Source organism: Grus americana, chromosome 4, assembly GCF_028858705.1.
Source record: "Grus americana isolate bGruAme1 chromosome 4, bGruAme1.mat, whole genome shotgun sequence".
Classification (NCBI taxonomy): domain Eukaryota; kingdom Metazoa; phylum Chordata; class Aves; order Gruiformes; family Gruidae; genus Grus; species Grus americana.
The window spans coordinates 6,915,465-6,941,981 of record NC_072855.1 but is presented as its reverse complement, the minus strand read 5'-3'; the positions used below and the strand labels follow the sequence as shown (position 1 = coordinate 6,941,981).

Sequence of the window (26,517 nt, the reverse complement as noted above, 5' to 3'; positions counted from 1 at the left end):
GGTGGCTGGGGTAAGGGGACTAAAGGGGTTTCGGGGTGCCAGCAGAAGGCAGCCCATGGCTGGTAGCAATTACCCACGCGTCCGGGCTCCCTTGTTAGCTCTGTGAAAAACAGGGCAGCCCTTTGCTGTGGAATAATTCTTCCAAGCGGGTACGAAGCCGGTAGCAGAGCAACAACCGAAGGCTTCAGGGAGCCGTGAAAGGCGAAGCGGCGACAGGAGGGATATCTGCGAGGTGGCAGAGCTTCCCTGGCTTCCCCAGTACTCTCAGTACTCCCGGGCACATTTAGGAAGGCAACGTGAAATCGGGCACCCCCACCTCGCAGAGGAGGATCTTGATGAGGGAAATGAGTGATAAGAGGGGAGAAGGGGGATGAAGAGGGGCTGGAAAACAGACGAAATCACAGATTTCCCTAGGGAGGCAAGAAGGGGGGTGGGGGAAAAAAGCGCACACGGCGGGTCGCGGCGAGTCTCCGGGGGGCAGGATTTCTCTTCCATCGCATGGAAGAGAGAGATTAAAGAAGAAAGTGGGAGTGGGGTGGGAGGGAAGGGAAGGGAAGGGGGGGGGGGGGGGGGGATGAACAAAGGAGATTGGCAGCACAGCTGTTTTGGGAAGAAAAAAAAAAAAAAAAAAAGGCCAGCCTTCCTGTTTCTTTAAAGCCGCTCATCTGCGCGGCGGGCCGGCTGCCGGCGGTGGGAGGCAGGCTGCGGGGAGCCGCGGACGGACGGACGCACGCACGCACGGACTGAGAAAGCCGGCCCGCCAGCGCTCCGCTGCCCGCCGCGGCCGAGCGGGCGCAGATGGGCGGCGGCGGCAGCGGGGCGGCGGCGGCAGCAGCAGCAGCAGCAGCAGCAGTAGCAGCAGCGGGAGCGGAGCGGCGGAGCGGCCGCTGCTGAGCGCACCCGCGTAGCGCCCCGCGCCATGCGGAGCACGCCGCTGGCGGAGGGCGAGCCCTGGCCGCGCCTCTGCGCCGCCGAACTCGGGGGGCTGCGGCGGCTGCGGCGCAAGCACGGCTGCAAAAGTTTCCGCGTGGAGCTGAAAGTGCTGAGCGGGAGGCGGACGGGGCTCCGCGCTCCCCCCCCGCCGCCCCCCGCCGTCCCGCCGCCCGCCTGGGAGCCGCGCAGCGCCGCGCTCGGCGCCGCCGCCGCCTTCCCCGCCGCGCCGCCGCCGCCGCCCCCCGCCGCCCGCCCGCCGCCGCCGCCGCCCGCCGCCTCCCCGCGCCCGCGGCCGGGCGAGGCGTCCGGCGTCTCGCCGGAGATCAAAGCCCTGCAGCAGACGCGGCGGCTGTTGGCCAACGCCCGGGAGAGGACCCGCGTCCACACCATCAGCGCCGCCTTCGAGGCGCTGCGGAAGCAGGTACCTGCCGCCGGCCGGGGCACCGCGCCGCTCCCCCACCCCCCCCACCCCGGTCCTGCGTCCCCGCGGGGAGCCGGGGCTCCGCCAACGAGCTGCGGGGATGGGGAGGGAAGGGTGCCGGGTATCGCTTTGCAAAGTCTTCCCCACCAGCACCCGCTGCTCTCCCTTTCGCAGACGCCCGAGGGGTGCTGATGGGTGCGCAGGGCGCGGGGAGGTTAAAGGCAGGAGCCGGGAGTGGACGCCTGACAGAAGGGGAAGTCGGTTCAAAATGCCTGGAAGTACCAACCCTAGAACTATGCTAACAATCAAGATAAATAAATAAGCGCTTTTAATTTGCTTGCAGTTAGAAACTTTCGGACTTTTTTTTCCCTCCCCGGAGAGAGAATGGCATGGAGGGGAAAAAAAACGAAACAAAACCAAGCAAGCCCTCCGAGTGAAAACAGAGGGTGGACAGAGGCGTTTGGCCAAGCTGCGAGCTGCGGTGATGCTCCTCTACCAAGAGCACGTACGCTCGCTAGCTCTCGTGCTGGGGTGGGCAGCCCCGAAGGGGTCACTGGGAATGTGGGCAGCGACATGCTCCCGTTGGGCTTTTGTGCGGGCTGCCTGACCCCTCAGGGCCCCGGGGGTTACCGCAGCCACCTCTGAAACTTTACGTGTGCCCTGTGTCTGCAAGGGATAGGCGACTTAAGTTGTAGGTCCCCTGCCAGGTTATTTCCCATTATTTTTACTGTAGTGTGTGCTTGAAGTGTGTACAGTGCCTGGCTTTCCTGTTGAGAGGTCTTGAAAATCCTCGTGGTTGTCTGTGAAGGATAATAGATGTGTTCTCACTGGCAGGGTGGAGCTTCTGAAAGGTAAATGAAGTTTTGTACAAAATCTCTCTCTCACCTTCCCAACATGTGGAAAGTGAGGAGAGATCCAGAGAAGCTGCAAGGTTCTTGTATCTCCCCCGCAAGGATAAATCCGTGCCCCGGCCCCATACTCAGCCCCGTACCTCTCTCTGCGTGTAGGCACCCTGTAACAGCTCACTGATAGACTGTCACACTGCGCAAACCCAGCTGTCCCGGCTTTTCTGCCTTTCCAGTAAATGCTGATGGGACTGTTCCAGGTGTGTAGGAAGGAGGAGATGCACAGGGCTTGGAGGGCTCTGACCTGCAGATGAGTCTGATCATGAGATGCTGACTATCACCTGTCCCAGGATGGTCCCTCCAGCCCGGTGGGAGTGGCACGCTCTGCTTGCAGGGAGACTCGCACACCCAGGCTTTTGGCTACCATCTTTCGGACTTCACTTACCCAAGCTGCTCCCCGAGGGTGCTCGCTTTAGAACTCAATCTTGTTCTGCATAGAGCGGCTCTGCTTGTTCCCACCTCCTGCGCTCGCTCGCTGTGATGCCTCTAGCCCTTCTCAGTGACCGCTGTGCGTTGGGTAGTTGTACCCCAAGAGTTAATCGTTCCCCATCATCCACTTCTGCAAACAGACTTCCAACCTCATCCTTGGTAGGAAGCGCAGGCTGAGACTGGGGCTGTACATCAGGAGAGAATTGCTGATGAGGGTCTAAACTAGAGCATTTTTAATCACCGCGCGGTGGTGGGATCTGACAGCTTCTGTTATAATCACAGTAATCCAGTGTGTGCTGGATGCTGTCCCTCCCATGCTGAGAGGCCACCCATTGTAAATGCAAACTCCAGACTTGATATATTTTGTTTCTATAAGCTACTTCCATATCTCAGTTGTTTGGGGGCTGTGTGTAACACGCTTGGAAGTGTCAGTCTAATTCTCTGTGGACAGACATCTACACCACCAAAACCGCAAGGGGAAGTAGCACTGATTTCCCAAATCACTGGCAATCTTGTTCTAGGCTGAGCCTCAAGCAGAAGTCAGGCAAGCAACAAATTAAAGCCGCACTCTTTTGGGAAATGAGCAACTCTTGAAAAGCCTCAGATTCCTGGCCTTGGCCCTGTCTCCGTAAATCATTTCAGCCCTGGACTCAGCTGGGAGCCCAAAGAGCCGGGAGAACAAGTTGCTGTCCTCTCTTCCCATGAAAGCCAGTCTCTAGGGTCAGCACAGGAACATACTGGTAGAGCTGTATTTGCTCTGCAGAGAGAAAGAAATCATTCTCTGGGAAATGTTTGCTGCGAGGTTTTCCTAGCAATTTGCTGAGGGGTGGGCTGGCTGTCCCGACCATCATTGGATGACATTTGGATTAATTTCTTGTCGGGCTGCCAACGGCGTGCTTGGTGCCGTACGTGACATCAGGTGACAGTCGGCTTCATTGCACATACGCGCGGTGCTGGCTTGTCACTCAAATCATTCACACCGGTGCCGGCGGCAAGGTTTTTGAGGAGCAGTTTGGATCAGAAGAGAGGACGTTGCTTTCCGTGACGTCCTGGTCAGCGGGGCTGGGAAGCGGGAGTACGGAGAGATGCATTTGTAGAGGTAAATGCAGCAGGGAGGCTTTCTCTTGCCTCTTGTAAGCGCCGCCTTTTCACATCCCTGAGCATACAAAGAGCTTCAGCCCCGTGCAGGAGGCAATCCCTGTGTGCCGTCAGCCGCAGACCTCGGTTTACTTCTTCTTCCTCGGTCAGTCCTCCGTCTCTCCTTGTCATCACGTATCAGGCTCTTAAGCAGCTGGGAGGCTTTTCCTGAGGCACTGAAACCGATACCTCCCCACAGACGGGCGGGCGAGGAGCACGGGAGAGTGCCGCGCTTGCCCGCAGCCGGCCATGGCCCCGTGCTCCTTTGGGAAGGGGTCAGGTGCTGGATGCGGAGCTGCTGGAAGCAGGAGCCCCACTCAGCCACCGGTACCCAGCACCCATGCAGGTGTCGTCCCCTTCGCCACCCTGTTTGGATGTGTGGGGCTGGAGATACCCATCCTCGCTGGCACGCATGAGATAAAACCCCAACGATTGCAGGATCAGGCCCACCACGGCCACACCATAGCGAGCCTGTCCGTGCTGGGTGAGGAGGAGGAGGAAGGGGAGGCATGCCTCCCTGCAGGACACCCTCCGTGTCTCGGCAGCTCACCCGAGGGCAAGCGACTGGCATGCAGCATGCCGGGCAGATGGGCTGACAGCGGCGTCCCTGCACTCCGCAGCTGTGTACATATGGCACACATGTTTCGGCTTGTGTCAGCTAACTCTCCAGATGGCAGGAAGGGGTGGCTTTTTTTTTTTTTTTTTTTCCCCCCCAGTTCTTGCTGGAGGAAGAACCAACCACAGTCGTTTCACACAAGGAGAGGCTAATCCAGCCGTGTCCCTGAGCACTTAGCTGTCCCCGGCTCGCCTCCAAGGCCAGGGCCGCCTCAGAGGTGGGAGGTAGACAGGCAGCTGCCAGCTCCGAGAAGCTGCCTGCTCTTGGGAGAGATGTGTCATTGCCATTGTGCTCGCCCCTTGGTGTCATGGCCACCACGAACAAGGATCTTTCTCCCTCTCTCTGTATCGAGCTGCTGCCTTCACCACAGAGCCATAACACTGAAGTGGGACTGAAGAGTAGGTGCTCCTTCCCCCTAGTCTTGGCACTTGTGATCTTCAGCTACTCAGCCTGGAAGAGATTTCCCCCCCCTCAGTCCCCCAAGCGTCATTTGTCCAAGTGATCCTTCCACTGACAGTGGACTCCTGAGGCTAACAGCGTAGTTCCCTGTGGAAAACACTCACCTGCTCTAAAACTCTCTGAGATGGTGGAGATACTTCTGCTATACCTTGCTCTCCCTCTGCTGCTGCCCTTCTGCGTGTCCCTGCTGGGTGCTGCTCCTGTCCCCGTGGCTGGGCAGGTCCTACCTTGAGCACTGGTCTCCTGACCTCAGATGCCCTGGCAGATGCTGGTCAGTGGGTTCTTGCACTGTCCCAGCTGCTCCAGAACCCCCATAAGTGACAGAACAGGTTGTCACTTCCATCCTTTTTCTCTCCCTCTCCCTGCCCTCATGGGTGGTCAACAAGCTCAAACATCTCTGATGCAGGCAGAGACGCAGCACTGAGTTCACAAGAACCCGAGGACATCTCCTCCTCCATCCAAAGCGCCCCTGTGCCGGTAGATGTTCCAGTTCATGAAGTAGTGCAATTGTTCGGAGGAAGCAAGATGTGACAACACCACTGCGCATCTTCAGAGCAACTGCTATTCAGGCCAGGCCATGGTTATCAGCAACACCGGCTCTTTTTCGTCTGTAAACTCTTTTTGGCAGCAAGAGTCTCTTACTCCAGCACATGCCAAGTGTGAAACTGAACCATCTTAACATTTATTACAGCATGGACTTAGCCACCAGGTTTGCTCCTGGAGGCCTTGGCCAGGAGGAGATAGTGCTCTCCACCATTAGGCTGCAGCGGGCACCCACGCAAACCAACTCTCACCAGTATATTGCACTTACAGGAGTTGCGATCGAGCTTCTCAGCTGTGCTGACAGACCCTAAGGTGGCAGCAAACTCTCCCTCGATGGACGGAGACGACCACAGCAGCCTTCCTGATCTGGAGCCTGCCTAGGCTTGCACATCTGGTTTCTCTCTGGAGCACTGCTGTCCAGCTCCTCCTCAAGAAAGCAACGCATCGAGCCACAGCGAGCTAGAGTCTGCGCCGGGAGCAAATGTGTCCACAGACATTTATTTTCCCTTGAAGTATATTGGCGTTTTTCTAAATCTTTTCACCACTGCATTACCAGGGCGCTCTCTGCCTTAGCAGCTGACAGCCTCGCTCTCCTCACTCATGTGGGTTCTGGAGATATTTTAGGGTTTTATAGGGCTTTTTAGCTGCTGGAGTGGAGGGTTTTTTCCCCCCACTAGGATCCTTTCACTTTTTGCTGCCGGCATGCACGTGGCTGCTGTGGCTTGTTGTTAAATCAGTGCGGAAAAGACCCCGCTCGCTCCCGTCAGGCACGTGGTGGGACATCAGGAGCGGCAGCCTCAAGGCCATGGGGAGGAGGTTGCCTTGCTGTGGGGTGGCATGGGGGCAAGCTGTCTGCAGGGGTTCGAAGGGACAAGCCAGGCACTAAATGCAGGCAGGACCTGTGGCTTGAGCAGCGCCTTAGCCACAAGCCGGTGGAGGCTGAGGCTATTCTGGGGATGCATCATTACGTGCTCGCCCTATTTGTGTGTCATCCCAAAGGTGGCTGTGGTTTGTCACCTCTGCAGGCGGGACACCGTATGTGACCAGTGTCGCTGGCATGTCCTTACTGCGTGGTGAGGAGGCTTTCCTTCATCACCTGCTGACATCTCCCAGCCCTATTCCCAGTGATTCATCCCCCCATGATCCTACCAACAGGAAACCCTAAGATGCCTTAAAACCCAGCTCTTGAAGGCAAACTGCCCATTGAGCTCCCTGGGGAAGACAGCCAGGCGGGAAGGTTTGGCCCTGCTCCACAGTGGCAGTTGAAGAGATGCTGATGGGCTTCGGGAGAGCCGGAGCATCCTCCACATGTTGCTCACAACGTGCGGTGCCACCACTGCGTGTTGTCGTTGAACAGCATAGCGTTAACCAGAGCATCTCAGTGGTTTCAACCAGTCGGGAGTGACGCTTACAGTTATTTAGAGCCTGGTTGGGGCAGAGCGGGACGGCACTGTGGTTTAACAGCTAAAGAAGATGACAAAATACTGGCCTGAAGCAACGCAAGGGGAGAGAAAATAAGGGAGAAACCAGACAAAAGGACAAAAATCCTGAAAACAATGACTGTGTGTCACCAAGAACAGGGCTTGTTTGCTCCCTTGGCTGCTAACTGATTTTATCCTCTGCTACAAATCCCGCTCCTGTCGGGAGGTATTTGCTCTGCCTGCTGCAGCCACCCAGGGTTAACCTCTGTGTTTTCTTATGGCTCCCGCTGAATCGGAGGAAAGAGTCTGCTTTTCTCCATTGGGCTTTGAATCCAGCCTCCGCTCCCTGCCTTAATCCGCTCTCAAATTCCTCTCCGGGCTGCAGTCCCCATGGTGGGGAGGTGGGACACTTTATGGTACCTTGCAGCAGAGCCCCCCCCAGGGTCTTTGTTCCCAACCTGCATCTCCTTCAGTCCATGCCATGTGTGTTCACAACGTGATCATATCCCACCCCAGTCACAGTTTGCACTGTCCCCCGTGCCAAGCAGGGATGCAGGGATGTGAGCAGAACCACGCGTGTGCTGCAGGAGGATTGTGCTCCTTGCAGCTGGCCACAGGCTCAGGGCAGCTCCTGGGTCTAAGCAGCGATAAGCAAGGGACTGGAAAACCCTGTGGTGTCCAGAAGTGGCCGGTGACTAAAGAATCACCAAGGCCAAGCTGGGGCTGGTGTAATGCCGTTAGCTCTGGTGGAGCTTGTTCTCCTGTTCCCCAGGTGAATTGGACCAATTGGACCTCAGAGATGGAGATGGCCGCTACTAAAATGTCACCCAAAAAAGTGTTTCCCCACTATAGTGCTTGAGGGTAACCCCTTCTAGAGGAGATTTTCTGGGCCCAATGGCCCCGGGATTTCTCCTGTGATACCCCAGTAGTCCTCTGTGTAGTTATCATTTGGGGAAGTGGCTCAAAGCGCTTGCAGTAAGGTAGGAGCTTTGCTACAGCCCAGCAGTGTGATATTTTTCATGCATGATACTGTGTGTTGCGTGCCCCGAGGATGTGCAGGAAGCTTTGAGGGTGCAAAACGTCCAGGGATAGCGCAGGAGGACTGTCCAAAACAGAGTGGAGCCAAGCCTGGGGCAGCGTTAACCAGACTGCCGTTTGGAAGAGATCCCTGGGGTGAACTCACCCAGCACCACACCTAGGTTTTGTTTGGAGGAAGCCAATTCATTCGCTCCAAGGAGTGAACTCATGTTTTTGCAATGTGAGCGATGGGGGAGCCAGGAGCTGGGAGGGAACTGGGAGCCGGGTTATTTGACTGCTTGGACCCACCCGAGAGGCGAAGGCGCCTCGGTCAGGACTAGTGCTCCCGCCTGAGTGATGCTGCTTTTGTTCTTGCTGGCATTTTAAGCTAGGTTTGGTCCCTGGCTGCACGCTTCGCTGCCTGTGGCGAGGCACGAATGAGGCTTTCTTTCAAAATGCTGTGATTGCTTTCCTAGCATGAGGCTGCCCGTTCCGCTCCGCCACAGCTTGGTGGCAGAGAAACAAGAGCCTCCCATACCTACTGTATGAAATAGCTGCCCATCGCTGGCTGGAATAGAGCTCTGTGGAGCATCTGACACCATGACAGCCACAGATGAAGCCCTTCTCCAGAAGCACTCCCCTGAGAACCATGCCATCTACCCACAAAGCAGAACTTGGCCTTGCTGGGTTCAAACCTGTGCCATGCTGCCCTGAAGGTTTGGTTTGGTGTAGTGAGCACCGGTGGCATGGAGGAGCCATCGGTGGAAGGTGTCTGGTGCTCTGCCATGGGCAGGAGGAGGGGTATTTTAGAATCGAGGACCACACATCAGGCTCTGTTTCTGCATGTGGGAGTAGTCTTGCAGGCAGCAAAGCTGCCTGTCTGGTAGCTGCAAGTTGCTTGACGGCTCTGAACCACACTGTGGTTCTCCTGGGCCCTAAGCTGAGGCACTCCATGAAAGCTGTCTGCTTCCATGGTGCGGTTGCTGCAATTGCCAAATCCACCCACTGATAACTGACTGCACTGGAGGGGTCTGGTAGGACTGTGAAAGGACCTCGCAGCCACGCTTGCAGGCTTTTCTGTCATATGGCTGTATAAATCATCATCGTCCCACCTGGGATGTTAGGAGGACTCAGGATACGTGGTTGTCAAGAGCATGGTGGGGAAGCCAAGTTCCTTAATGGCAACTCTGAACACATCAACTAGCGGGTCAACCAACGGATGCCCCAAGAAGTAGGGGACTCATAAGTGTTCACCTCCCCACTGGAACTGGGTGGAAGGAAGAACGCTGGCTCCAAACCCTTCCCAAACATACTCCACAACATAACGCATCTTGAAAACAAGCGGTGACCTTCTAGACAAGGCCTTCTGCTTGTTAAGGCTGTTACTCACAGAATCACAGAATTTCTTGGGTTGGAAGGGGCCCTTAAAGATCATCTAGTCCAACCCCCTACTATGGGCAGGGACATCTTCAAAAGCTGGAGAGGGACTGTTTACAAGGGCGTGTAGGTATAGGACAAGGGGTAATGATCCTTAAGCTGAAGGAGGGGAGATTTAGATGAGATATTGGGAAGAAATTCTTCCTTGTGAGGGTGGTGTGGCACTGGCACAGGTTGCCCAGAGAAGCTGTGGATGCCCCCTCCCTGGAAGTGTTCAAGGCCAGGCTGGATGGGGCTTTGGACAACCTGGGCTAGTGGAGGGTGTCCGTGCCTATAGCAGGGGGTTGGAACTAGATGGGCTTTAAGGTCCCTTCCAACCCAAACCGTTCTGTGATTCTATGATCTTTCACTAGATCAGGTCTCTCAAAACCCCGCCCAACCTGACCTTGAACACTCCCAATGACGGAGAATCCACAACTTGTCTCCTCCTCTTCCCAGTAGCACTGCAGACACTAGTCCTGGAGATACTTTGGGATAGTGAGACAGGCAGGAAAGAGGTTTGCCGTGTGCTCAGGACCGACGAGCAAGGAGTACCAGTGGTCCTGCTGCCCCAGCCTGCCAGCTTTCCCCAGAGGTGCCTTAACCCTGGGAAACATCTGACTCATGCCAGGGTGAAAGGATGATCTATGAAAGCCAGAACTATTAAGCACTGGACATTTATATGAACCTTCTGGAAATATTTTTGGCAGGAGGCGCAGCACAAACAATGAGACAGTGCAGTTGTGCTGCGTGTTCAGACGCGGGGAAGAGGCAGCCAACTGCTGTCCCAGGGGGGTACCCTGATGTGTTTTAACTCCCAGCATAAAAATAAACCAGATGAATTAGCAGACAGGTAAAATCAGCAGCTTATTAAGGCCTGTAGTGGAGGAGCTAGCTGTCAGGACGGCTTAGCTTACACTGCATCGCAAACACAGACGTTCCTCTGCCTCGGAGCCATCCCGTCTTCCCTCATGTACCCAAGGGGCCCAATTCTGCCCTGTGTGACCCTCGTGTGGAGAGGATCTGAGCAAGTCTGTGCTGATAAGTCCCATTTCTAGCACGGTAACACAGAGGTCTGGACCCCCAGCACCCAACACCCTTCTTTCTTCCAGCATTTTCATGTAGCGTAAAAGCGGAGCAGACACGGTTTTACAGACATTATCCGTACAGGTCCAGAGGATGTTTGTAGAAATTGTATCTTATTGATAACAGAGCTACTCAGCCGGAAGCTCAATGGTGTGAACTGGCTTAATGCTCCTAAAATTCATGGGATGCTCCTGGTTGTTCCCCACCGACCCATCATGGTGAACACACCCTGCACCCTCATATGGCAGGGGTGGTTATTGTACCCTCTCACCCATCTTTTTCTCTAGTTGTTCCCCAACCTCATCCCACAGTCTCCTCTCGTGTGCCCTGGGTGAGAATCAACTCAAGACCGCTTCTTTGTTGGATGACAGTGACGCTCCGGGGAGCTGCAGCAGGGTTCTGCCTTTCTCAAGGGGGCTGGCTGCAGGCCGAGCACTGCTCTGGCACCCTTCCCATGGACTTCAAAGGGAGCATCTTTGGTCTTCCAAGGGCACTGCCTCTGAATCACAGACGTCAAGGATGGAAAAGACCTGTTAGGTCACATCCCGTCCTATCTTCCTGCCAAAGAAGGGCTCTTCTGCACAGGAACATGTCTCAAGAGCATGCATCTTGTGTTGCTTCAGCCCTTGCCAGCCTGGAGATCACTGATAAGCCACCATGAGACTCTGCAGAGCCCTTCACAGACACAACCAACAAACATCCTCTGGCTGAAGCTCTGGTTCCTGCTGGTCCCAGCCCACTGCCGTGCTGATCTCCCGAAGCCGAGGATGGTGCCAGTATCCTTTCCTTTCTAGCAGACAGCTGCATTCCTTTGGATCGGTGTGAAATTTCAGTTGCAGTTCCTTCCTAATTCCTTTTAATCATTGCAAATATTGCAGGCAAGACGGTGAGCTGCGCTGCCGCTCGGCAGGAATCAGTGAGGTCAGATAAGGGAAATATTTTCATTAAATGCACGGGAACTTGAGCTCTCCCCTGGTTCCCCCAGGCTCTGAACGGACCTGCCTAGCTCCTGTCTTCCACCAAAGCACTGATGTCTGTTCGGCTCAGGCGTGATGAGCAAGAAGGTGACAGAAGGAAAGGGCTCGGTGCTCACCAGGAGCATGATGGATGCCTGCTCGCATTACCTCCTGGTGAAACCTGTGTAGCTCGCATTACCTCCTGAACACCTGTGTAGCACAGACCTCGTTGGAGCTGGGAGGGTTACACCTGCGTGGCCACACCAGCCACATGAAGCATTTTTCCGATTTCTAAGACACTCGCTCTGTTTTGGGTCAGATTTTGAAGATTTCTTGGCATCCATGTGTGTCATCGACACCCTTCACTCCAGCTTGTGCAAATCTGTCCCCTCTTCCCTGCTGGCTTTATGTTAAAGAAGGAATAAAACTGAAGTTCACTTTCTCCACACACACGCGCACACACACACAGACTGCTTGGGGAAGCTTTGGATCCGGATCTGAACTAAAAGTGGCTCATTCCTCTCTCAATTTCCCATGTTTAATTCAAAAGGAAACATTAAAATGGCAGGAGCTGAGCCAAGACAGGGAAGGTTTCTACGAAATAGTTATTCTAACACTGTTACCATGGCAAAAACTCTTATCTCTTAATGTTGGTGCCCTGCACCCATCACAGTGGTATCTGAGCTGCTCAAGGTGAACCTCCTTCCGTGTACATACGGGCCAGCTCCAGTTTGAACTTTGCTGCAGCGTGTGGGAAGAGCATTGTGTAATCCCAGATGAGGGTTTTGTCAACTGTGTTAGCACTGAGATCTTTCTTGGAATTTGTAGCAAACATGTCCTACAAAACAGTTTGGTTTTTATTTTGTTTCTTTTTTTTTTTTTTTAATAAAACAAAACACAAAAGAAAGAGAGCAAAACAGATGAGGAAGAAAGACATTAGCCTGCCTTCTTGTGTTGTAACTGGACAGTGTCTGTGCATCAGCCTCAAGGATTTCGTGGTCTATTTTCCTTCCACTCGATTTAACTTCCTTCTTGCTCTAATTCTGAAATTACTCCCACATTTCACTGAATCCTTCCATTTTAGTTTCCATCTTGCTTTGGTCTTTCATGCTGCTGTTTGATCTGGGTTCTCCACTGTTCTTACATCGGTGTCAGGAGAGACTTGGGTGTTTGTGCTGCCCGAAGCTCTTGCTTTCAAAATAACTCTCAGCTTATTGTATCTGGGGGCCAGGTATTACAATCTGAGGGCAAGCGCAGTTGGTGGGTGCATAATGCTGGCAAAGAAATGAAGGCAAGGATTTAGAGAGAGATTTTGCTGGGCAAAAAGAGGCCTGTTGTGTCCCCAGACTTCAGCCATTTCCATCTACCCCTCTGACTCACTGTGGAGCGATGGGGACAACACTTTTAGCCTTTGCCTTTTCCTTGACTGCCAGCTTTGCAAAGAGGGTCTTACAGCACGTATCTCAAACCCTGTGGGACACCTAGTTCTGTTTTCCATCAGGAGGGGCTTGGAAGTGGCTCTGTCACTTTTGGATTAGTATTGCCAGCAGAGACGTTTCTGCTCCATGGAAGTGCCACCTGAGGTCAATGCAGCAGTGTCACTGGGTATTCCCAGAGGATAAATAGATTCCCTGCGATGTCCCTGCTTATTGCAGGGGGGAGGGCGGACTAGATGACCTTTAAAGGTCCCTTCCAACTCAAACTATTCTATGATTCCATGATTCCTTGCCTCCTCGGGGTATCAGTAGCAGATGGTGTGTATACTAAAAGGCCCTTTGGAGCCTGTTGGCTTGCTTCTGGAGAGGTTGGATACTACTCGGCACCTCAGCTGTATTGTACAAGCCAAATGGCCTCTAGGGTCAACAGCGTTAAAATCCACGTGCTCATGGATAAGGGTGATCCAACCAATTGTAGTTGGTTTGGATTTCCATAACTATTAAGGCAGAGCTCCTCCCTAAGAGCATTTGAAGAAACTGAGCAGCTTGGACAGGAGTGTGGATCAGTGATTGGTGGACAGGCAGGGAACGGTGGGTAGGGAAAAAGGGCTGGTTCCTGTGGGGAGGGATGTCATGAGTGGACATACCAGGGTCTGACCCTGACCTTAGTTCTGCTTTGAGCAGGGAGTTGGGTTGGAGACCTCAAAGGTCCCACCACTTGCAATCATGACTGTGTGAGCTGTGCCGCTGAGTGTGTTTATAAGTAAGTGACCTGGAAAGGTGGGTGAGCAGTGTGATAGGAAGTTTTCTGGCAATACTCCAGCAAATGGTACTGATATTTGCTAAAGGTAGCAAACATAAGCAGAGTTACAGAGGGACCTTATGACTCTGAATGACTAGATAATAATATGGCAGATGAAATAAATACAATATAGATAAAGTGATGCGTATGGGAAAAACCATACCAGATTCCACATATGAAATGATAGACCCTGAGGTGACCATTATCTCAGAGAAGAGAGACCTCAGGGTTTCTGTAGATAGTTCAGTGGAAGTCTCAGGTCAGTGCCTGGTAGTGGTCACAAATCAAATCAGGAGTTATGAGAAAAAGAATATTAAATAAAACAGATAACATAAGCATCCGTTAGATAAACACACGGAGCACCCACAACATGAATACTGTGTGTTGTTCTGATCCTCTTAGCTCCAAAAGGACTAGGAAAGGTTCAGGAAAGAGCAGCAAGGGTCATCAAAGGTATGGGATGGCTTCCACACAACTGTCTGCTTAAGGAGGTTTGATCTTTTTCTTCTCGAAAAGAGGCTGAAGAGATGATGGAGGACTAAAAACATGTGTCATGGAGGAGATGAATGAAAATCTGTTGTCTTCTCTTCTCGTTCAGGAACAGGGGCACCTCAAGTGAAGACAGTAGGAGCCAAGTTCAAAACAAGCAAAAGGAGGGGAGCGTTATATAGACTGGGGAGAAAACTTTGTAAAAGGATGTTGTGTGTGCTCAAAATTGATGGGGGTTCAGCTTACCAAACTACATTCACAGACAAAAAAGATCTATCATGGGTTGCTAAATATGGGGAAGGCACATCTAGCTGAGGTCATGGAGCTGACGTTAGTTGGAGCCTGGCAGAATACTTAGGGAAATCCCATATATGCCTGAGCTCTTCTGCTCCTCCCTTGGCATCTGCGTATGGCCGCTGTGGGGTTCATGGAGGGGGTGAACCCATCTTACCTTATGTAAAGTGAGGGACACCGCTCCAGGGATGAGCCTGCCTTTGTGTCTCCATGGAGAAAAGAGAAGCTGAGGCATGAGCATGGCAAGAAGTGTAAAAAAATCTCCAACCCTAAGCAGAGTGTGACACCCTAGAGGGATGAGGAGGATGGAGACTGGTACGGAGGCAGATGGTAGAGGGACATTGAGGCATTCCAGTGATTGATGTAGTATGAAAACTTAGATTGACGGGCAGTGAGACAACCTGAGTGGCTAGGATGGATTTCAGATAAACGCCCGGCTCCAGTTTCCCGTAGGCGATAGACTCTTGTACATTAAAGGCCGAATGACCTTTAGCAATTTTGCAAACTAGCAAATGGGGCCCCAAGCCTATGGAACTCAGAAGAACATCTCTCTTTAAGCTGGACATGTCAAAGTTGTGTGCCTAAAATTGAGCATCTATGTAGCGCTTTGCTGGATCATGATTGAAAAGCAATCAAACCTTCTGCAGCAGGAAATGTGCACTGTGCAGTTATTTAGACACATACGCTTTAGTTTGAATTGCTTGAATGTTTCACATTACACTAGAAATCTTCAAGGGTAAAGAAATAAGTTGTGTAAGATACGGCCCTGAACCAGGCTCTGGTTTGGTCTGTTCTGGGAGGTGAGATACTGTGATGGGGTGTTTCAGCAGGTAGGAATTACTGCCTCCGCGTCCTGCTCCTACAACAGCATCGTGTTTTTGCACGGGCTGGAAGTCATGATCAATGCTGTTTGGGCGCAGAAACACCAGGTTGTGATATATTTGCTCATAATCCCCTTATTGCCTTATTCTGCAAGACGTGTGATGGCATTGGAGCTACTTGCAGGGAGTAAGTTGCTCAAAATGAGTAGTGGGGTGGCATGGGGGTTGCAGGCTTCTGAGAAAAACAGGACCTCTGAGAAGCGAACTGAACGGCAGGCAGACGTCCCGGGCCGTATCCTGCCGTCGCATTTTAAGCAGAACTGCCCCGCTGAAATCAAGAGGCTTCGTGCTGCTTTCATCCCCGTGGAGATCAGCGGGGGAGTTCTTCTTAAAAACCTTTTGGGACCATATGGCCTTTTATCGCTAGAGTTCCTATTTATGTTAAAAACTGCTAAGAAAATAACCTACAGTTGTTTTGTCATGCTTCAAGCAAGATATTTTGTTTATCTGGCCTAATTTTTAATATTTTCTTTTTCCCTGTTACCCTTTCTAGGTTCCCTGCTATTCTTATGGTCAAAAGTTGTCCAAACTGGCCATCTTGAGAATAGCCTGTAACTATATCCTTTCCCTGGCCAGACTAGCAGACCTGGATTACAGCGCTGACCACAGTAACATGAGCTTCTCTGAATGCGTAGAGCAGTGCACTAGGACCTTACAAGCAGAAGGAAGATCTAAAAAAAGGAAGGTATGTTACAGCCTCTCCCCCTCGCCCCCAAATAACGGTAAAAGTTACAAAAGGGGGGGAAAAAAAGAAAAAAAAAAAAGAAAAAATCCAAAGCGGTTTCCTTCCTTTCTCAACCTCTTGAAATTTTCCTGATTTTTTTTATCCCTTGCCTTTCTCTTTGCTTTTTCTCTTCCATCTGTCTGATCTTGTAATAACCGCATTCCTCTCTAATCAAAAGCTTTTCTCTCCTCCCCATCCTCCGCGCCGGGCTCTTCCTCTCGTTAGTCGCCCATCGTGTGTTTTAACACGAGCGTGATCCTATTAGAGTCATCTTGGGGCTGTTATTTGTTAAACCAAACCAACCTCGAGTCGCCTTTTGGAGCCCATAAAACACGGTCGCCCGCCTGTGTTTTCTGTTTTGTTTAATCTAACACTTATCTCCGAGAAAAATCACCCGACAACAAAAAAAAAGTAGTTAATGGAGACATTGTATGTATAAACACATTAGTAAGATGTATGACCTGAAGGACATGTGGGTATCTTGAGGAAACAACGTTAAATCTAATTATGCCTTGCATTCCTTTAGGTTACTTAACACTGAACCAATTAGGTGAAATCATCGTCAAGCGGCAGGAGGAGGAAGCAGAGAGTTCTGCCAGTTTTCCTCTCGGAGAGTGACATGGGTGAATTAAAGGAGTGATTGATGTCTTTGTTCAGGCTTTTATGACAAAAAGAGTTTTGTAAACTTGAATTGAACTTCCCCCTGCTTTCTGGGCTCGCTTGTCAGGCAGGATAATAAATCAGCGTGATTTTAATGGATGAATGGGCAGCTAAGCCGGGGAGCAGGCTCCTTCCCCGGTGTTGTTAAGATCTGCCTCCGATTCAGGCAGGTTTCCTTGCTTTTCCTCCTCTTTAGCCCAACAAATCATCCTGCAGAAGTTCAGTTTATAAATAAACACAATAGCACAGTCCCTGTCGCTTCCTCTCACTGTCACGGGCCGTATTTATGCTCCCGGAGCAGCAGTGCCAGGCGGAGACGCGGCACTGCTTGCCCATGGCCAACAGCATCGGCAGAAACTGGGAGGCGCAGGAGGAAGCTCCTGGACACGGCCCAGAATTGGAGGTTCATTGCGGGGTCCATAGTGCCACAGGCGGTGGTGTCCCAGGGACACCAATGTGATGCCCGCAACCCTCCAGTGAGGTGAGAGTTGGGTCTTGGGTCCCCTCCCCAAGTCGAGATGGAGGAGTAGGAGATGAGCATCCTTTCTGGAGCTTCAGCAGATTACTAGTTTGGTCTTGGGTTCCTTCCCCAAGTCGAGATGGGGGAGAAGAGGATGAGCATCCGTTTTGGAGCTTCAGCAGATTGCTGGGCTGATGTTCAGGCTTTGGGTGCCCGATGGGCTGAGATCCATTGTCTTGACTTACAAAAACCAATGCAAGCTTAAAGACAGAAAACGCAGAGCCAGATTTCAAATGGCTCCAAATCCCAGGGTGTTCACATCCGAGGGTTAGGGCTGGGCCCACTCGTAATTAAAAAAATAAATTAAGAATTAAAAGGCTTCCATTTATGGCGTTTGTTCTCTAAAGTTTGCTATGGAGCGGACGCATGGAGAAAAGCCCTGAGCCCATCGAGAGCGCGTGAACAATGAAGCTCTCATGGGGCATCGGCACATCCCGCCTCCCACTGGGCCACTGCTGATCCACAGAAACAGCATCACCAGGAGAAAAATCAGCCTTTTGGGCAAGTTTTTGAAGGACACCCACCCTCACCCTTCTCCAAAGGCCCTCTCCAAAAAGAAAGCTGGGCTTCGTACCCAAGGCAGGGTCTTGGTCCCTGCTCTGCCTTGTTTTTCTTTCTGGAAAGTGTCTTGCAAATGCATTTCTGTTGTTGGGGAAAGTCCAGGTTTAGGAGGGTCTGGGCAGCCCAAGAGCCTGTGGATTCGCCTGGCTGAAGAGCACATTCAGCTGATAATAAAGCCAAAATCAGTAGGTACCACTAAGTAATACCAGTAATTCCCAGTAGATAGGAGTGGGGATGCAAAGCCAGGGTTGGGAGGACTCATCCCTTCCTCCTTCAGCCAAGCAAATTGATGGCATCATGAGCACGAGGGAGGGAAATGCCATTCTCAGAGGGAAATTGTAGATCCAGGATGGCTGTGCAGGGAAGATCCGAGCTCTGGATGTCAGGTGGTGTGAAGGGATGTCTCTCCTGGGGGGTCTCGCGCAGGCAGCTGGATGAGGATACAATGGCTTGGCCCAAAATCACCGCGCCCTCATTAATTTTGAAATCGGCACGTTTTCCTAAGCTGTGTGTGTTTTTAATCAGGTCTCCGAAACCACTGCTCGCCGAGCAGTTCCTCTGAATTATCGACTTTGGGGTGGTTGTTATATTTTTGTTGTTGTTGGTTTTAGGTTTCCTTTTTTGTTCTCTCTTTAAAAAAAAAAAAAATCACAGCAAGGCTGAACGCAGACCTCTGCTTCTCGAGCTGCACCCTTATCTCCTGTCATCTCCATTTTATTGTGTCCCTGGCTCTATCACTTGCTCTCTCAGCTCTCCGATTGCGATGTGCTATGGCACTGTGAGCTTTTCACACAAAAAAGTAGCTGGTTGGAGTTTGTTTTGGCAGGCAGGGGCTCCAGATGTTGCGTTTGCTGGATTGTGCGTTGCCTTTTGCTTTGTTTTTGAGGGCAAATTTTCTGCTGTCCCTAACATTAGGTTGTTGTTCGGACTTTGCTGTTGCAATAGGAAATTTAATGGGGTGGGTTTTTCCCCCTTTCTGCTCTGTTCTGTTAATTAGAAAAGTTGGCTTTAGTCTTTCAAACTTGGCTAGGAAAAAAAAAAATCCCTTTTCCAGTCCTAACAGCAGTTATATGGTGATTTTAGTTGTTGCAACTGAGATTTGATCGAGGGTGTTTGGTGATGGGAGATCTCATTTATAAGCGGCCAAGGGGGTAACTGAAGGGCTTCAAATGCCTTTTCTTTAAAAAAAAAGTTGCATGGGGGGTGGCGAATTATGATGATAGCCTTCATTTTTTAAAGCTGCCTTTTGCTTGGTTATACAAATGATCTGGACTAAGCCTTGCCCTTCACCATGCACGCAAGAGTCGCACTACGTCAGATATTTGGGTTGCGACACCCTCAGCAGAGTCCCGAGTCCTGCTGGGGCCACACTTGTGTCCTGGGAAAAGGGGGGATCTGCCCTTGGCTCCGGCCAAGAGCATCCTCCGGCAGCGCTGAGCGAAAGGAGGTGGATCAGCAAGGGGGGGTCCAAGTTTTCTCATCCCTAGCGTACCCTGTTTCTGCATGAGACATGATCCCGAGTGGCCGGAGATCATCTGAAAGCCTTGCACGGGTTTTATAGGGTGTCGGGTCCAGCCGGCTGTTGGCACAGTCTCTTTTTACAGCCTTTTCCCCCCAGGGCCAAATCCTGGTGCCCTGCAGGAAAGCGGCGTTGTGGCTCGGGGTAGGGTTAGGGCTTTAGGGTCCACGGCCGTGCGCTCTCCCTGGAGATTGGTGGTTTTGTGGGTGCAGAGCTGTGCACCGCAGCCCCCCACATCCCCCAGCCCCACAGGCTATGGGGCAGACCTTACCTCCCCACCAGGCAGCACAACCACAGCCCTTCGGTCTACACAGAGCAGGATCCGACCACTAAACAAATACCCTATACAACACACCCAGCACCCAGCACCGAACAGAAAACCCCGACCGCTAAAAAAAACAGCCCCAAACACCCATCGTAGGCTTCATTTTCTTTTCCTTCCTCTTTGCTTTTGATCAGCCCTCGTGCAAGGCAGCAACATCGCCGCGGCCATGGGAGCTAAGCCGGAGCGGGGAGGGATGGGTGAGGGATTTATTTTTTTTTTTTTTTTTTTTTTTTTTCGCTTCATCCTCCCCCCGTCCCGGCTCTTCTGGCAGTCGCAGACTCCAGATGTTCGGAGCGCGAGCTGGGAAGTCCTGCTGGCGCCACTTGGGGCAGAGGGCAGGGGAAAGGCACGCGAGCTGGAACCCGGAGTACTCAGTCACTGCAGGACTTGGCGCATTCCCCAGCTCGCTGCTGGCACATTCCCCGGCTCTCTCCTGGCCATCTGTTCCAAAAAAACACTTTCAGAACCTCATCATCACTCAGGATACAACACTGTGAGCAGCTGTTAGCGAGGCAGAAGGAAAAAAAAAAAAAAAAAGAAACACACACACATAAAAAAAAAAAAATCCAAACCCCAAACCATGCGAAAGGTCTCTTTGTGAGAGAGGAAACTGGGTTATGAATAACAGGCGAGCAGTTGGAGCTCAATAAAAGTTTTCGGCTGGAATTTAGTTTCTTGGTTTTGTGCCTGTGTGTGCGGATGCGCACAGACGCAAGGAATTAAAAATTAAAAATGTGCTATATATATATTTTTTTTCCCTGATAATTAAATGATATAGAAGCATATATAGAATGAAAAGCCACTCTATTTGTTGCAGTCTGCTGCACTAAAATGGCTCGCATTGTGTATGTAATTATTGCATTATATAAAATAGTTATTGTGGTGTTCTGCCATGCCTTGATGCTGCCTCATTGCTACTTTGCTAAAAGCAGAGCTCCCGCTGTAGGTAACACTTACTCCCAGTGAAAAATTCCAAAGAGGGCATTCTGCGGGCATATTTACTTGCAGAAGTGAACAAGTTAAGGTTTTATATTATGAAAGAGAAATGGTAGTGGCAGGCTTGATTTGTGTAGCACTGAAACCATTTGCTTGGAGCGTATTTTTGCTATAACACTGTATCGTGACTCATGATTTATTTAGACAGAGCCCCGAGATAAAGCCACAGCTCCCACCCCCTGGTTTGTATGGATGATCCTGGCTGCCATGGCTTGCTGTTATCGATCATCTGATATTGATTATTATAACACATTCGGAGCCGGCACAGTAAAAATCTTGATGATCTGCATGGCATTTCTTCCTCGCCGCTTCCCATCCTGTGCAGGTTGGGGGGGGGGGTGTCTGATAATGAGGTTCAACCTCCCTTTCTCTGCAGTTTGACTTCGCAGAGGTTCCTCTTTAAAAATAGCTTCATTTCCCTGCTAGGACTTGCAGGCGAGAGCGGGCAGCCAGCCAGTCTGCTTCCCCACGGCCGCCGGCTCCGCGGGCCCCAGGGAGGAGCTGGACCACAGGAGAGCAGCGACCCGCTCCGAGCCGTCTGTCTGCCAGCGGGACAGCGGGATGGCAGCATCCCCGGGGAGGTGGGGGGGGACTGGATCCACCTGGCCATGAGTTATCCCTGCCCCACGCTGGCTGAGGGATTACACACCCGGGGAACAAACCTGCTTAAAAATAAAGCTGCATAAGCACCGTAGCGGATTCCCGTGCTTATTGCTTACGTTTGATATGTCCCTGCAACCTGAAACAGCAGTTGCAAATGGGGCAGAGGTGTGAGGCTAAGGGCTCGTGGTAAGTTCATGAGCAAGTTCACTCGATGCCGAGCAGGCACTGGGTGCATCCCCCACGGCACTGCGCACCCTGCGTTGGCCCGTTGGGGGGCTGAGCGGCAGCACCCCAAAGAGCAGGGCCAAAAGCTTTTCCTTGCAAAAAGGATGTGATGTGGGACCACACGTTGCACATCAGCACCCAAAATTCACTTTGTTTTAAGGGGTGTTGGAGCAGCCGCATCACAGCACACAAAGGCTGGAGCCGGGGATTTGCTCCTACGGTGGGAGCATGCTCCCAGCATTGGCTCTGTTCCCTTTGTAGCAAGGGTATTACCAAGAATAGGGTAAGATCCGCCCCACGGATATCAGGTAACTACAGCAAAAGGAAAATGTGAGTAGAAGAGACAGGAGAAGCCCTGGAACAAAGGCTGACTCAATTCCAGAAGTGCTTTGATTTATAGAGATTGAAATGCTCCGGGATGCTGCAAACTCACCAAGGTCATTGGGCCAGTTGTCAAATTCAAGAGCCATGGGAGTTCTGATATTATTAGTTTAAAGCAGACTCTGGTTAATAAATCTGTCTTCAGAGCTCCTGGCTGGAGTGGAAAAAGGTGGAGGGGGAAAGAAAGGAGCCTGTGTCCCCCTAACAAAACCCATGGCCAGCGTCGGGCAGTGCCTGGGGACCAACCAAGTGGTGCCGACGAGCTGAGCTGAGATCCTCCACTGTGTTGCAGAGGGATCTCTCCATTCCTCTTTCCATTTTCTTCGCCATGAAGGTACAGCCCTTACCTGCCCTTGGCTGGTTTGTACATATTCCCCCTTGCCCCCCCCATCCCCATCACTGATCTTCCCCAATTGCAAAGACTTCAGAGCAGAGACCTCCTGCCCGGGCTCCTCTTCCTAAAACCATCCTGCTTCCCAAAATCCACCAATGCTTTTTTATCAGCATGGAGCACCCTGATCTCTCTGAAGGAACGCAGGAGGTCTCACAGCTCATGGTACTTTGCAACTGCAATCTCAGGTCCTGTCTGTTCAGCACTTTGAAGAGCACCAGAGGTACAAGCGAGGGGACCGGGGGCTTGTGACTCCGGTGGCTTTGGCTTAGGGCACGAGGCTGCTATTGCTGGGTAATTCGTTCCTGCAGTGGAAAAGGTTTTGCTTGCTAAGACTGCTGTTCCAGACGGGAGCAGGGGGGATTTGTCTCTACTGTCTTTTAATATTAATGAAAGCAGTCATTGCTTCCCTCCTTTTTCTTCTTTTACATTTTCTTTCCATGTGGGATAAATTAAACAACCGATTTTTCTATTACAGGTTATTAATATATAATATTTATCACTGGAAAATAATTTTAGGGGTTCCTAACAAAAACATTTGTGATATGCAAGGCTGTTTGTCCTTCTCCCATCTAAACCTCCTTTATTCAAAATCTCTAATCCCAGTGCAGGACCTGAATTAGAGCAATAGTTTCTATATCCTCCTGCTCTGAGCAGCGCTAGGTAGTGTGTTACAGTCAGCAGAGACACCTCCTTATCGACAATAATTGCAATAATGAGCTCCGTTTTCAGATTTGGCATGTGCCAGATGTGAAGAGTTCGTTATTGCTTACGTAGGAGAGCAACCGATGCGGGCTGGGACCGATGGAGTGACATGTATCCGGGGACTTTGTTATTGCCGGGATGTGCCGGGATGCAGCCAGCCCACGGCACGGCCGCTGTGATGCTCTCCGGCAGAGCCACGCGACCAAACGCCTCCTCTGCCGTATCCAGATGTGCTGACCCCAACACCACGAGTCCGGGGTCCAGCAGAGACCAGTATTTCTTGCACGGAGGATGAGCTGGGCCCTTTCAGCAAAATACTCTTATCGAGGGAAATTCTGATGGTCCTGGGGCCATCCTGTGCTTCCCGTGGTCTGCACTTTGCAGGAGAGGGTGTCAGGGTGGATTTTGGGCCCCCCTGCCCCTTAGCTTGGCGTGGATGCTCAGCTGTGATGATTGATCTAACAAACAGATAATGATAGTAATAAAATAAATATAAAATAAAATAAAATCAGTATCTTAGTCATATTTTATACCTTAATGTTCCAATACCCAGTAATGGAAAAGGAGAGGCAGTACAGAAACAAAACGAATTGAGGAAAAAATGTTTTTCAGGCCAAGCTTTAAAGAGTTTGACCTTTTTAAGGCTGTCAGAAAGATGGCTGATCTGTCCGGGGAATTGATGACCGTGTCCAACGGACCTTCAGAGGCCGTACTGCACCCTGAAGGGCTCTTAAATCCACTGGCAAAAAGCAAGAAACGGTGGTTGGACTCAGTAAATGGGATCTCATTTCCAAGTTTCTAATTCCTAAGTTACTTAAAGGAGGATTTAGGAGCCCACGTGATGATGGCAGACAACAGAGATGTGATGTCATGAAAGGGCAGGCCCTGAGTATTTTACTCTGTTCTGAACTTGTGGGATATTTGCGGGGCTTATTTTAATGTCGAAGGGGTTTTAACGAGGTTTTCCCTGTCTGAAGCTGCTGTGCTTCGGAGTTGTGCATTTTCCAGCGGACCTGGCCGTAATACTCTGTAGCCAAAGGCAATTACCCAAGCACGTCTGCCACGGCCGTGGCTCACAGTGGGACGCCGAGGCACAAGGGACAGGTTGCAGTCCTGCAGACTGAGAAGCCATGCATGCAGAAAAGTAAATGCAATCACTAAAATACAGAAATAAACCCCGTATCCTGCACAAATCCAGCTTGTCCCAACTCCTTTGCTTTCCCTCTGTAATTCTGAGATTAGCTTCTGAAGCTGAAAATAGACCCAAAAAGCTGCAGGTCTTGTCAAAAGCAGGTATTTGCCATCGTTTCTAATTCTTTTGCAGCACAAGCTGGAGCCAGCACCTAATTACATGGTTTCATTTCTTCCCCAAAGCTTTCTCATCCCCTCTCTGCCAGTCCCCCTGCTCTATGTGGGCTCTGGCCACCGTTGTGGCACCTGCAGGTGGTTGCTCTGCAAGCCCTTAGCGGGTCCCATGGCCAACAGTCCCTGAGGACACCCCAGCGTGTGTCAACCATGGTCGTTCGTGCAAGGAGCCGCCGGGACGCCATGTGTTCGCTGTTCTGATGGTGCATCTTTCTCTTTCCAGGAGTAATAACCAGGAAGGGAGGATTCAGAAGAGCTTCCAGCCAGAGTTACATCTGTTCTTGGCAAAGGTTGCATAATCCAGATGAAGACTGCAAGCAGCTTTTTTGCAGAAACCCCTTTTCGAGATGACAATTGGCCAAGGAACTCTCTTAATCTCTGGAACAGAAAGGAAAAAAGGAAAAGAAAAAAAAAGGATGGGAATGCTTCTTATTGTTGTTAAGCCAGCCACCTTCTAGTACGTGCAATTTATTTAGCACTTTTCCCTTTGCTTAACTGGGAAATGTTACCCTCTCAGCTCATGTGTACAGTAATTTTTTGTTGTTGTTGTTGCTGTTGTGCCAAAGATTTGATGGAGCTTCTACACTGTGTCTTATTTTTGCCTTAACGTTAAATCTTTGAGCCAAAGAAAAGTCAGAGGTGCCATTCAGATGGTGGCGAGCAGGCCAGCCAGCTGTCGGAGACAAATCCGAATTTCTGAGTCCTTCTGTGAGTCGCCTCTTACTTCTCCTGCCCGCACTTCTCTGCCTGCAGCCCAGGAGCCAGCGTTCAGTGTGGGCAAGAGCTGGGACAACACCAAGTCGTGCTTCGGCGTTCAGATTTGCTTCTTTCTTTGAGCTATTCCATAGTTCTGCCTTTTGGGCAGTTTCCCGACGTTCCTGCCTGTGCGACACATCCACAGGGTAGAAATACTGACACAAAGTGAGAGCTGAAAAAGGAGCTATGATTTTTTTTTTTTTTAATAAATAAATAAAATTAAATAAGCAAAAGCTAAGTGCCATGTAAAGAAAAAAAAGAAAAAAACCAACCCAGGATATCAAAAGAAAGTTCAGCTAGGCAGAATGAAAGGCAGCAAAACGATTCAGCGGGCGTTTCAAGTTTGTGAAGTCTTTTTTCTGTGGGTTTTTTCAAGTGGTCAGAAACCCATGTAATGCAAAAGCATTTGAATCCTATACTGTACCTTTCACTTCAAATTGAAGTAAAAAAAAAAAAAATTGAGAAACATTTGCTTGGAGTAAGCAGACTTTATAGGTAATGCAGTTCATATGCAAGACATCTGCTAATGATGGGGGGGCAGAGCTCTGTGTTCAAGTAAAAAAAAAAAAAGGGGGTTTCCAAACCAAGGAGATTAACATATTTTGTTTCCCACTCAAGGGGAAAGGTTATGTGTGAGGCCAGATTTGCATCTTGGCTACATCAGCGTAAATCAGGTTCCCAGGTGTCTGACTTACTCCAGTCCGAATCTGTCCAGGCATCGCTGGGCGCTGGGGAGGGCGAGGGGCTGGGGCAGGGGGAGGGAATCGTCTCTGTTTTACTGACATGAATATAAAACTTGAACTCCTCGGTGCCTGCCCGTTTATTTCCCAAGCTGAGCAGTTGGCAGATGAACATGGAGCTGGGGAGCTGGTATGCAAAACCTGAGCTCACCGGAGCAGGGTCTGGGGTGCCAGGCTGCACGGTGACGGTCTGCTCGCTGCCAGGTCCCCTGGCTCAGGCGAGGATGGGCGAGCTCCCGGTGAGGATGCTCGAGATGTCTGCTACCTGATTCCTGGGACGCATGGGGGACGGCTGTGTCCAAGCCCCTTCCCAGGAGCTCTTTATACTGCTCACCCCTCCACCCTCACCGCCGGTCATTATTAGCAGCCCAATAAAATACATTTTTAGATTGTAATTTGTATTTCTTTATTAAAGCACAGTTTTTAACCCTGTCTTTTGTTATATACGTTAAGGCCAGCTTTTCAGCTTGTAACAGGGAGAGGGGCTGAGCTCACGGACTGCGGGAAACGCTCCCGGGGATGTTTGCACCCATGTCAAAGGGTTGGGTTTAAAGTGCATTTGCTTTTGAGAACCAGCAAGCGGCTGACGTCATAGATGTGGCCCAGCTAAAGAAAACAGTGCGAGAAAGGGAATTGGAAGGCAGTAGGAAAAAGAAAAATTCATTGCAAGATGACCTGAAGGGGGAACTGGAGGTTTTGTACGGGGCCATGCTGCAATTCTCCCATCTGGGTTTTGAGCAAGAGCAAAAAGACAACCCCAGGTTGTCCCCACCCTGACGCACACAGGCTATGCCACGCAGCTGGG

General features: G+C 51.1%; 1 protein-coding gene across 1 annotated transcript; it reads left to right on the top strand.

Moving 5' to 3' along the window:
• Positions 1-609: 609 nt before the first annotated feature.
• On the top strand, positions 610-26,152 carry ATOH8 (atonal bHLH transcription factor 8). The gene is made up of 3 exons (XM_054824975.1): positions 610-1,354; positions 15,735-15,926; positions 24,440-26,152. Exons 1-3 carry the CDS (start codon positions 920-922, stop codon positions 24,443-24,445), a joined length of 633 nt encoding a protein of 210 aa, XP_054680950.1. The 5' UTR covers positions 610-919; the 3' UTR covers positions 24,446-26,152.
• Positions 26,153-26,517: the final 365 nt, after the last annotated feature.